General features: G+C 20.7%; 1 protein-coding gene across 22 annotated transcripts in view; it reads right to left on the reverse strand.

Annotated features, from left to right (window-relative positions):
• Positions 1 to 344: 344 nt before the first annotated feature.
• LOC107071254 (QRFP-like peptide receptor) overlaps positions 345 to 13940 on the reverse strand; it is a 59833-nt gene continuing 46237 nt past the window's right edge. For 17 of the 22 annotated variants that reach the window (XM_089179006.1, XM_089179014.1, XM_089179013.1 and 14 more), the window contains 3 exons: positions 11419 to 11580; positions 6441 to 6629; positions 345 to 3302 (listed from right to left, as the gene is read on the reverse strand). In XM_089179006.1, the coding sequence (XP_089035132.1) occupies positions 6557 to 6629; positions 11419 to 11580 (235 nt within the window). In that variant the 3' untranslated portion in view covers positions 345 to 3302; positions 6441 to 6556. Of the gene's footprint in view, positions 3303 to 6440; positions 6630 to 11414; positions 11628 to 13940 lie in introns of those variants that run through there. The other 5 variants (XM_089179018.1, XM_089179015.1, XM_089179020.1 and 2 more) reach the window with 5 other exon arrangements.

Below are 13940 nucleotides of genomic sequence, written 5' to 3' on the forward strand. Positions count from 1 at the left end.
GTTTATCTTTTAACTTGTGATTTATGTGATTTGCACACACGTTTTATTTTATTTTATTTTATTTTATTGTATTTTATTTTTTTTTTATAATAATAATAATTCTTATTTATCATTCACATATACATAACAACATCGGATTATATTTCAATGATTATCTTTGAAATAATTTACAGTCGTTGGATTGTAATTACGAAGAGAGTTCACATTAGTTTTAATTTGTTTTTAAAAAATTGCAAAAATCTTCTCTTTCATACTTTACGTATAATAATATAATTTTTACAAATAATTTATAGGAAAAAAAAAAAAAAACATTTGTTGCGTTTGTGTATTGTTTGTTTGCTTGCTTGTTTTTTTTTTTTTTTGTTAATTATTTTAACATATTTTAAGTTAGATTTATATGGACAAAAATTCGTACTAAAAGTTAAATTTTGATGAATATTAAATAGTTCACGTTTATATTCGTTTGCATTCATATTTTATAAAATCATACACATCGAGAGAAAATATTTAATTTTAATATTTATATTTATCTACACGGTGTTTCATAATAATACATGGATAACTAAACTTCAGCAATGAGATGACTAAATAAACCAATCAAAAAGTAGGTATATTGAAAAGAAAAATATTGTTTCATATTTGACTGTGTTTTTTTGTTCTTTTTTTCAAATCAAATCAAAACTTTGCATTTGTGAATAATTTAGAAAATAATTCGAGTTACTTTGTTTTTTAATTTTGTTGAAATATTTGATCGATTCCTGAAATAGAGTTTTTTTTTTTTTTTTAGTTAATTACGAAACACCTTGTGATATCTGTTTGTGTGTCTATACGTGTATCTTTTTTTTTGTGTTAAGAAAAAAAAAAAAACAAAAAAAGAAAATTTGTTTCTACACAATTAACACCCATATTGTTAATTAGAATCTATCAAAACGAATATAACGTTTACACGTTATGTCATATTATTATTATTATTATTAATTATTCGTATTACTATTATTATTATTTTAATTGTAATTATTATTATTATTATTATTGTTGTGTATATAATATTTATACATATATTAAATGAAATGGTGCATCGAAATTACGTGCCATTCATTTTATAATAGGATTACATGACTTTATCTGACATAATTAATATCGAATAAATTTCATCATCATCTTCATCGTCATTATCATCATTATCATTAGTATTAATTTTTTTTTCTTTATGATTTATTTTAATTTTATTTTTTTTTTTATTCATTCATCTTTTTTTTTTGGAAATTTTCAGCGATTCGATTTTCCCCATTTTTTTTTTTTTTTTTTTTTTTTTTTAACAACTTTGTTTACGCAATTTTCCTACAGATTTTTTTATTGAAAAAAAAAAATGGCCGAAACAAAGTTGTACGTATTATTATAATCTATCTTATTTTTTATTTTTTTTTTTACGTATATAATTCTTCATTTATTTTTTGTAAATTTTATTAATAAACAATATAATAGTCTTAAATATTTATTACGTATTATTTTAAAAGCACCTTACGAATGATATGAATAATTTAAAGAACAAATGTTTTTTTTTCTAAATTATTTTACAATTACCATTAATATGTTTCTATGTATGTGTTTATATATATATACATAAGTTTTGAATAATAAGTGTACGCTTATATTATAAATTAATTTTTTAATGTATATTATTATACATTAGGTCGAGTCATAAATAACTTCCCATTTTTATGAGACAAAGAATGGACACTTTTCTGCGACTGATAAGTGCAAGACACCTTTCATGAAGTTTTTTGTTTTTTTTCGCACTCTTTGCAATTGTTCAACTTATCTATTGGATTTTGCTCTCAATATTACCTTTAAAAGGTTCATCAAAGTTGGAAATACGTCCCTGCACTCGGTTCATCTTTTAAGCTCGTATCTCCAGTAACGGAATTTTACAAACCAATTTCTGACTGCCCTATCAGTTATCAAGTCCTGCACTGTATAAGCTGTATATTTTTTCAGTTGCCACTTTAGTGCTAATTACCTTGTTTCAATTCTTAAAGCATTACATGGTCAAATATGCACTTTTTACTATCCATTACAGTGGTTAAGAAAAAACGGTTAAATGTAACATTGATTACATAAAAAAAGGTTGACAGAAGACTAAACTGAATTCTCATCTATACAGTGATATCAAAAATTCGTTAGTTTCGGTGACTTATATCTTAATATATATATAAATTACGTGACACGTTGTTTGTTCGCAATGGACTCCTAAACTACTGAACCGAATTTAATCAAATTTTGCACACTGTGTGCAGTTTTATCTAATTTGAAAGATAGAATAGTTTATATCTCAATTTATAATCGCAATATTATTTTATTGACGTGTGTATCGGACTGATTGTGAGTCAGCACAGTAACGCGTTGCAGGGCACCCTTAATAATAGGTAAATACAAAAAATAGATTCTACATAGACGCATTGGAAGTTACTTATGACTCGACCTAATAATTTTATTTATTAGAACAACAACAAAAAGATAAAATAAACTAATGGCAAGTGATTTTACTCAGATTTGTGCAAGCAGACAAAGTTTTACATGGTTCTTTTTTTTTGTTTTTGTTGTTTTTTAAATTAAATTTATGGCAAAATTATTATGTACATAAGTTGAATAATAATTGTACACTTAATATTATAAATTTATTTGTTAATGTATAATATTATATATATTTTTATTTATTAAACGCAAATAAATAATAAACAAATGGAAAGTGATTTTTCTGACTTTCGTGCAAGCTGACAAAGTTTACATTGTTTTTTTTGTTTTGTTTTTTTTTAAATTAATTATAGTAAAATTTATATTATATTATTCTAAGTAATTTTATTTATTAGAAAATAGAAAAGAAAGAAAAAAAGAAGATTGAACAAATTGATTAGAACGAGTAGGATATGCAAGACTTTGCTCATTTTTTTAACGACTACTAACAGTTTTTTAAAACTCTCGAGTTTTAAAGGTTTTTTTTGTTCTATTTCTCTCTCTTTCACTCTCTCCCTCTTTCTCACTCTCTCTCTTTCTCTCTCTCTCTCTCTCTCTCTCTCTCTCTCCTTCTATCATCTCCCAGGCTGGAAACTTTTTTAATTACTTCGTTTTGCACATAGTTCACTTCATTTTTTTGCGCTCTCCCCTTTTCTTCATTTTTTTTTGTTTTTTATTATTTTATCGTTTTGGTTTTGTTTTGTTTTCGCCGAAAAAAAAATTTGCCTACCTACATATGAAAGGTTTCCCTCGTAGTGATTCGAGGACGAAGAAAGAATCAAGTCCATCTGAAAGCATACGAAATAAAAAAAAAAAAAAAGAACAAAAAAAATCAAATTAGAAAATGTGAAAGAGAGAGAGAGAAAGAGAGAGAGAGAGAGAGAGAGAAGAACAAGGTATGAAAAAAAAAAAATAATTATTTTGTTCGATTGAGTTTTATTTTCCTTTTTGTTTGTTTTTTTTGTTTTTTGTTGTTTCTTTCTCTTTGATGTTGTGTTGTACGCTTTGACGTTAGCAAAAAGTTTATTAGAAAATAAAAAAAAATAAAAAAATAAATAAAAGTAAAATAAAATTACGAAAAAAAAAACAAAAAACAAAGGAATTTAATCTCAATTCACGTGGAAAAAGAGAAAATCAAACGTAAAAATAAATTTTTAAAATAATATTTGTCATAATATAATATTTTATTTAATACAATGTATGCAAGGTTTGATAGAAAATTTTATAGAAATAAAGAAGAGTATTTTAAAATAAAAAAAAATAAAATATTTCATTTAAATAATTGAGCATTTACAAAAAAAAAAAAAAAATTTAAAAAAAAAATAAAATTTGTAATATCACTAATATATAAATAATCTATAAGATAAAATAAATGATAAATAAAGTAGATATAATTTATATTTTTATTTAATTAAAAAAAAATAAATAAAAATTGAAATATTACTAATATAATAAATAATTGTAATTTATTGTACATAATAAAAAAAAAAAAAAAAAAAATTCATATTTCAATAAAATAAAATATAAATAAAGAAGATCTAATTGAATTTCATTGAAATAATTTAACATTTCAAAAAAAAAAAAAAAAAAAAGAAATAAAACATTATAATGTATTGCCAATATAAATAATTGTAATTTATTTCACGTAAAAAAAAATGTTCACCTTTTTTAATAAAATAGAAATGGAAATAAAGAAGAGATCATTTAAATAATTTAGTTTAAAAAAAAAAAAAAAGAAAAAAATTAAACCATCTAAATTAAAAAAAAAAAAAAAACAAAAAATCAAAACCAAATTGAAGTGTAGCTAATATCGATAATCAAATAAAAATTCAAAACCCATGTATCCCGAAAGGGAATCATTATTTTAAATAAATAAAAAAATAAATAAAAATTAAAAATTAAAACAATAAATAAAGGAGATATTATAATATAATAATGAAAATAATTATTAATGAAGAAAAAAAATAATTGTATTATGTTTCTTTTTGTTATATAAAAATATTGTTGTTTTGGTTTGAATCATTTGAATTAACGTACGGGATAAACAATTTTAAAATATTCCATATAAAAGTTGTTCCGTTCACTAAGCTTGTCACTCCTCGCAATGTTATAATAATAATAATAATAATAATAAAAAAGTGTGAAAAATAAATTACACATAAGTTTACAAAATAACTGTAATTACAACTATGATGATTACTGCATTTGACGTTCGATGACATGCCACACGTGCATAAAGTGCACAATTTCGTGAGATGCAAATTACGTTACTAATTGCAAGAAAGCAAAGCTGCCAAACATAGGAACTTAGTTCTATATATATATATATATATATATATATATATATACATAATATATTTAGTACATGCATAATTATATACTCTTGACAAAGACTAAAGAGATCTTAAGGTTTGAAAATCATCAAATTTAAACGTTTCAAAAGCTTTCAAACTTATTAAAAGATCATTTCATATTTTGTTTCTCTCTTACATAAGTCTGAAATAAAGAGAAAAACAAATATTTGTAATTATGTAGAAATTGTTTTGCTCTTTTTTTTTTTTTTTATTTTATTTTCTATTTTTAAATGCTAATCGTAAAAGTTAATCGTAATAAAGATAAAAATTGATAAGATTTTGATAATAGTATTAATTATTATTCCAATAATTTAATAACATTGGAATTATATTTTTATTCTAATAAACTTGGTAATAAATGGTTTTAAAAATAAATTTCGATTATTATATATATATATATATATATATATATATATATATATATATATATAAATATGTAAAATAATAATATTAAAATATATAGGAAATAAAATGATAAATAAAATAAAAAAATAAAATCATAAAAATAAAATAATAAAATATATATAAAATAAAATAACAAAATATATGTAAAAAATATATATATATATATAAAATAAAATAATAAAATATATGTAAACTAAAATAATAAAATATATGTAAAATAAAACAATAAATAAAATAACAAAATATGTGTAAAATAAAATAATAAAATATATGTAAAATAAAATAATAAATAAAATAACCAAATATATGTAAAATAAAATAATAAATAAAATAACAAAATATGTGTAAAATAAAATAATAAAATATATGTAAAATAAAATAATAAATAAAATAACCAAATATATGTAAAATATATATATATAAAATAAAATAACAAAAAATATATATATATAATAAAATAATAAATAAAATAATAAAATATATATAAAATAAAATAACAAAATATATGTAAACTAAAATAATAAAATATATGTAAAATAAAACAATAAATAAAATAATAAAATATGTGGAAAATAAAATAATAAAATATATGTAAAATAGAACAATAAATAAAATAATAAAATATGTGGAAAATAAAATAATAAAATATATGTAAAATAAAATAATAAATAAAATAATAAAATATATGTAAAATAAAATAACAAAATATCTAATAAAATAAAATAATAAATATGTGTAAAAAATATATATAAAAAATAAAATATATGTAAATAATAATAATAATAATATGAATAAGAATAAGAATAAAAATATAAAATCCATTTGCCATAATTCGTTTTAGATAATTCGATAAAAAAAACTTTAGACAAATGTAACACCTATGAATAAATATTTAAGAAAACTGCATTTCTACGAATACACATACCCACACACACACACACACACACACACATATAAATATGCAGTTATTGCATTAAAGTCATTGCAATAACCAATATCACGATAAAATCGTATTTTCTTTGACAATTATTCTCCCCTTAGTCTTTGCTTGCAGAGAGAAAAAGAAAAAGAAGAAAAAGAAGAAGAAGAAGAAAAAATAAAACTAAAACGAAAAAATAAGAAAAACAGAAAAAGATAGTAGAAACACATAGAGAACAACAAACATACAGATAATGCAATAATCGTAGACGAAGGATTTTTTTCAGATCAGATCTTCATAGTGTTTTAACGCCATTTGCCATAAGAGGAGGAAGAAGAATTGCTTTCTCGAACTGGAAACATTTTCATGGGCAGACTACTTGATGGATGTCGGTCGAGTTTCGTGATTTAGAGTCTTTGAAGGAATTCCTTATCCACCTGAATCCAATCAAATCAATCCAAATTCTAACGTAAGAATTTGATAAAAAGCATTCAACACATTGAAACACAATCAAAACTTTGTCCCACTTTTCTTTTCATACACCCTTTTTCTTTTTCTTATTTTTTTTTCTTTTTTTTTTTTTTTTCATGTTTAACCTTAATGCACTATGACATTACCTACTTTGCATTTTAACTTACACATATACATATATATATATATATATATATATATATATATATATATATATATATATATATATAAAAGTCATGTAAATGTATTACAGTTATGTGTATGTTCTTATTTGCTCATGAATATTTTCAACTTTCTTTTTATGATACGTAAAACTTTAACTTTATTTTTTTGTTTTTGTTTTTTTTTTTACTACTACTTTCAAGATTATATTTATACGAACTGTGAAGAAATTTGTTCGACGATACGTTGTTGTGTAAAAATACATGAATATATATTACACATATACACTTATAAATATATATATATATATATATATATATATATATATATTTGTATCGTGTGTATGTAAAAACATGGAATAAATTTGAGAAACGTTTGAAGAAACATTTTTCAGCTATATAAACATTCAACGAGATTATTCATGTGGAAATTGTATTATTTTTCTTGTAAATTGTTTAAATATATATATATACAGGGTGAATCAACAAATTCAATTATCAAGAATAATTTTTAGAATTATACATTGTATAAAAAAAAAAAAATAAAATAAAATGGAAAGTCAACCAAATTTATTTTCATTTGTGATATCAAGTTGAAATAATTTTGTATAAAATTGTTCTAAATTATTTAAATACATATATATATTCATGTGTGTGTGTATAGTGTATATACAGGGTGAGTCACTAAATTCAATCAGGAATAATTTTTTAACTATACATTGTATAAAAAAAAAAAACCAAAAAGTAAAGTCAACCAAATTTATTTTCATTTGTGATATCAAGTTGAAATAATTTTTGTATAAAATTGTTTTTAAACTATTTAAATACATATATATATATATATTCATGTGTCTGTGTATAGTGTATATATACAGGGTGAGTCACTAAATTCAATCAGGAATAATTGTTTAACTATACATTGTATAAAAAAAAAAAAAATAAAATGGAAAGTCAACCAAATTTATTTTCATTTGTGATATCAAGTTGAAATAATTTTTGTATAAAATTGTTCTAAATTATTTAAATACATATATTTATGTGTGTGTGTATATATATACAGGGTGAATCATCAAAATCAATCACTAAGAATAATTTTTATAAGTACACATTGTATAAAAAACCCAAAAAGTAAAGTCAACCAAATTTATTTTCATTTGTGATATCAAGTTGAAATAATTTTATATAATATTGTTTTTAAACTATTTAAATACATATATTTATGTGTGTGTGTGTATATATACAGGGTGAATCATTAAAATCAATCATCAAGAATAATTTTTATAATTACACATTGTATAAAAAACCCAAAAAGTAAAGTCAACCAAATTTAGTTTCATTTGTGATATCAAGTTGAAATAATTTTATATAATATTGTTTTTAAACTATTTAAATACATATATTTATGTGTGTGTGTGTATATATACAGGGTGAATCATTAAAATCAATCATCAAGAATAATTTTTATAATTACATATTGTATAAAAAAACCCAAAAAGTAAAGTCAACCAAATGTATTTTCATTTGTTGTCATCAAGTTGTTTAGTGTTTGATATCAAAATTATTTCAAATGATCAAATTAGGTACTTCATTCTGCATATGTGTGTGTATATATATGTGTGTATTATAGATACAGGTATGTAATGTATAATTCAATCAAGTATTTCTCAGGTATTCTCCAATTTCCGTGTCAGGTGATAAAACGTGATTTACGAAACCATTGATTTAATTAATTCTAATCATTTGACTCCTTTCTAAAGTATTAACAAAATGATACAAAATTTATAAACAAAATGTATACATTGTATTTTATATATATATATATATATGAAATGTTTAAAAATCAAATTTAAAAAAAAAAACAACACTTTGTTGGTTATGTTTATTTTTATTTATTTTTGACAAAATACTACGATGCTTCAACGAGTATTTAATTTGAAAACTTCATATCCACTTTCAATTTTTATTTTTATTATTTTCTTTTTTTGTTTTTGTTTTTTTTCAGAACCACTCAATGAATAATAAAAATCAATTGAACAAATTTGTATTGAAAAAATTTTTTTTCTTCTTATCTATCGAACTATAATAAAAATTTCAATCTCACTTATACTTTGTAAAAAGAAAAAGAAAAAGAAAAATTGCAAATTATGAGAATTATCATGAATTATTATTATTAACAATAAGAACAGATAAATGTGATGTGTTTAAAAAATGTGATAAGTGTTTGTATACATTTTTGTTATCATTGATTTGTAATCCATCTGTTTATTATTAATTTATTTAAAAAATGTAATCACAATTGTCGTAAAAACAAAAAAATCAGAAGATGACACATGAGTGAAAGAAAGAGAGACAGACAGACAGAGAGAGAGAGAAAGAGATTAAAAAAAGATAAAAAGTATTTAATAATTTATATTTATAAATTGATGCATATAGAAAAAAAGATGACACAAAAGTTTACAAAGAAGAAGAAGAAGAAGAAGAAAAAAGATAGAAGAAGTTAATCAAAAATAATAAAACGATAAATAATTGAACCGTTTCAGTGTACACATCGATTAACTGCATAAAACAAAAAGTTGAAAAATGCCATGAAATAATTTTCTATTAACTTTATTATTTAATGATCAAAAAAAAAAAAAAAAAATGTTGCCATTTAAAGGTGCAATTTCATGCTGACACTTGACACTAGGCTTTGAGCGTTCAATTTGACCACATTATATAATTTCGATTAAAGTGCCATCTAGATAAGAAGCAGCGATAAAGTTGAAAATATTTGAGCTTTCAATTAATTAACTCTGGTATCAATTAATTACTTGACGCTACAAAAGTAAACATACAGGCAGTTGCGCTCTTGTTAGATATTATTTAATAATTATTTATGAATTATTATAATATATAACATATTATGAATTTTGAAAAAAGGTAATACCTATAACAATTTTTTGTTTAATATAAATTAAACAGATCATTGTTTTGCTTTGTACAAAATTAAATATTACATTATAATCTATTATTATACTCATAAAAATATAAACAAATATTTTCATATGCCTTACACATTTTGTACAAAACAACAAATGATCATTAATTGTGCCAATTTGACTCTATGAACATTTGATTATTATATATTTATAAAATTTAAAAAAAAAACTATTTTTTAAAAGCTTATATTTTGATTTTTAGTTATACGTAATGAAATATACGTAAATATTAATTCGATTCCTTTAATTCAACCAATCATTCAAACAATGTTATTAAATTATGAAAAAATAATGAACAAAACATCCGCAAATCTAGTGTTAAATGGTGTTGTTGTTAATCATTATTATTCAATCAAGTTATTTTTTAGAAATATAAAATAGTTATGACTATATCAAGTGGTTTGACACACATCAAATTTAAGGATTTTTTTTTTTTTTCAAAAAGTTCAGTTAATCGATGTGTGCATTGAACAATGGCTCAAATGAAAGAAAAAAAAGCTAGTTTGCAAAACTTAAAAGAGCAAAGCAACATATTTATGCTATCATACTTACGAGCAACAGATTTTTATTTTTTTTAATTTTTTTTTTTAATAGATACTATATATTCTACGTAAAATATAATAAGAAAGAGAAAAAAAAATTGATACGACAGGTATAACAAGGTGAGCGAGTGAGTGGGTGGGTGGTGGTAAGTACGTGTTAAAGGATCGATAAGATAACTTTATTTTTTGTTATCCATTTTCCTATCTATCAGATAATTAAAATGAATCAAAAAATAAAAAAATAAAAATAATAAAGAAAAAAAAGAATATAAGTGTACTTGTAGAAATGTTTGTTGTTATATATTATTTATATATTTTTTTCATTTGTAAAAAAAAATTACGATTCAAATCATTGGCAATCATTTTCAGAAACATCAGTCAAAAGTATAAAAAAAAGAAAAATAATTTATTTCTATATTAAAAATATTTTTCATAAATAAGAAAAAATCTACAAGAACATGATGAAAGTAATAGGAATAATAATAAAAAAATAAATAAAAAAATAAATAAAAAAAAAAAAAAAAAGTAAGCACAATCTCAATGATATAAAAGAAGACAAAATAATTTATTTCTATATTAAAAATTTTTTTTTAAAAAATAAAAAAATATAACAAAAATTCTTAAATGTAATAGGAACGATAATAAAAAAAAAAAAATTTTAAAAAGTGAAAGTAATTAACACTAATAATAAATAAAAGAAAGAGTAAGCACAATTTCAATGATATAAAAAAAGAAAAGAAAAAAAGAAGAAAAAAATAATTTATTTCTATATTAAAAATTTTTTGTATAAAAATAAAAAAATATAACAAAAATTCTTAAATGTAATAGGAACAATAATAAAAAAAATATATATTAAAAAAAATGAAAGTAATTAACACTAATAATAAATAAAAGAAAGTAAGCAAAATATAAATGCATATGAAATACATCAAAATATATATGTACATATGTAAATATAAAGATATGTAAATATGTATTTGAAAATGAATAAATAAAATGATATTATTAATATTATTAATATTATTATTATTATTATTATTATTATTATATTTATTATAAATATAAATTGTTTACCGGACGCTAGTAGTTCTGGTTTGACTCAAACTTGAATGTCTTTTCATTGGTGTTCTGTAACTTCTCCTAGGACAACAAATCCACCATCCACCACAAGCAGCTGCTAAGAAACTTTCACGGAAATGTTTCGACATGAATCCATAGATGATTGGATTGATGCAACTGAAAAAAATTAATCAAACAAACACCAGCCCCGCACACACCCCCACCTTCTTTTTCGTTATTCTTTTTCTTATTTCATTTATCTTATAATTTTAACGACTATTACTAAATTAATTATTCAATTAATTAAAGTAATTATTAATTAACTACTATATACTAAATTATATCAGAAGATAAGAAGTTTATTTCAGGTATACCCTTTTAGGGTGTTTACCCCGAAGGACCCCCCCTACAATATACTCAATTATATAATATAATATTATATTATATTATATTGTATTTTATTATATTTTATTTTAGTATATTATAGTATATTATATTAAATTTTATTGTAAATGTATTTTATTATATTACATTATATATTATTATATTATACTATATTGTATTTTACTTTATTATATTATGTTATATTTTATTTTAATATATTATAGTATATTAAATTATATAATATTATATTATATTATATTGTATTTTATTATATTATTAATGATATTATATTTTATATATTTATATTATATTTTTTTTTTTATATTATATGGGATCTTTTTGAAGGTAATGTTAAGAGTGGGGGGGGGAAAGAACAAACATGAAATTTAAAACATTAATATGAGATAGATCACAAAGACAAAAAATGAATAATGAAACGAGATAGAAGATAAAAATATAATATTGCGATCGAATATAACAGGAAGAAAACTTTTGAGTTAATCGTATGCTCTAAGGAAATGACCTACTTCTACAATCTAATTAACTCAGAAGATTCCTACGTGACATTTTACAGAGAAAATCCTATGTAAATAGATCCATCTTATTTTGTTCTACAAAATGAATATTTCTCATGACAAATCTTTTCTAAATCTATATTAAATTATTCATCGATCATAATTACATTCACAATGTAATAATATATACCACAATCTTTGTTATATTCCTTTTTTTTTTTTTTTATCATTTATTAATAATAAAATAAATATTCTTTTAATTAATCAAATATAATGATTAATTGTATTATTTAATTTTGTCAACCTTCAAACCAAATTCTAATTTTGTAATTCTAAACAAATTGTATATTTATTTTATTTCTATCAATTCGTTTCACTGTATATTTAATATAATTTTGTAATAAATTAAAATTGATTAATAATTACAACAAAAAAAAGTAAATTATGTTAAATTATAATCAAAATTTTCGAATATTGTGAATAATCAATTTGCAATTTTAAAATGTAACAATTTTAAACAAACGAATAATTTTATATAGGATTAAAAAAATCAAATTGAATTAAATTACAATCAAAACTTTCGAATATTGTGAATAATCAATTTGCAATTTTAAAATGTAACAATCTTAAACAAACGAATAATTCTATATAGGAATAAAAAAAAATTAAATTAAATTAAATTACAATCAAAACTTTCGAATATTGTGAATAATCAATTTGCAATTTTAAAATGTAACAATTTTAAACAAACGAATAATTCTATATAGGAATAAAAGAAAATTAAATTAAATTAAATTACAATCAAAACTTTCAAATATTGTGAATAATCAATTTGCAATTTTAAAATGTAACAATTTTAAACAAACGAATAATTCTATATAGGAATAAAAAAAAATCAAATTGAATTAAATTACAATCAAAACTTTCGAATATTGTGAATAATCAATTTGCAATTTTAAAATGTAACAATTTTAAACAAACGAATAATTTTATATAGGATTAAAAAAATCAAATTGAATTAGATTAAAATCAGAACTTTCGAATAATTAGAATAATCAACTTGCAATTTTAAAATGTAACAATTTTAAACAAACGAATAATTCTATATGTATAGGAATAAAAGAAAATTAAATTAAATTAAAATCAAAACTTCCAAATGTTGTGAATAATCAACTTGCAATTTTAAAATGTAACAATCTTAAACAAACGAATAATTCTATATAGGAATAAAAAAAAATTAAATTAAATTAAATTACAATCAAAACTTTCGAATATTGTGAATAATCAATTTGCAATTTTAAAATGTAACAATCTTAAACAAACGAATAATTCTATATAGAAATAAAAAAAATTAAATTACATTAAATTACAATCAAAATTTACAAATATTGTAAATAATCAATGTGCAATTTTAAAATGTAACAATTTTAAACAAACGAATAATATTATACAATAAAAACAAAACAAATAAATTTTCGAAGGTTTCATAAGAAGGATCGTATTTTCTTCTTACTTCTAATTGTAAGAAGTTTTAGTTAAAGTGTAGACTAAGGAGAGTAAAGGGGTAGGAGTAGGGGTAGGGGTAGGGGAAAGGGGTAGGGGTAGGGGTAGGGGAAAGGGGTAGGGGTAGGGGTAGGG

This window comes from Polistes dominula, unplaced genomic scaffold, assembly GCF_049000335.1.
Source record: "Polistes dominula isolate Pdom_NZ unplaced genomic scaffold, Pdom_raw_medaka contig_37, whole genome shotgun sequence".
Lineage (NCBI taxonomy): Eukaryota > Metazoa > Arthropoda > Insecta > Hymenoptera > Vespidae > Polistes > Polistes dominula.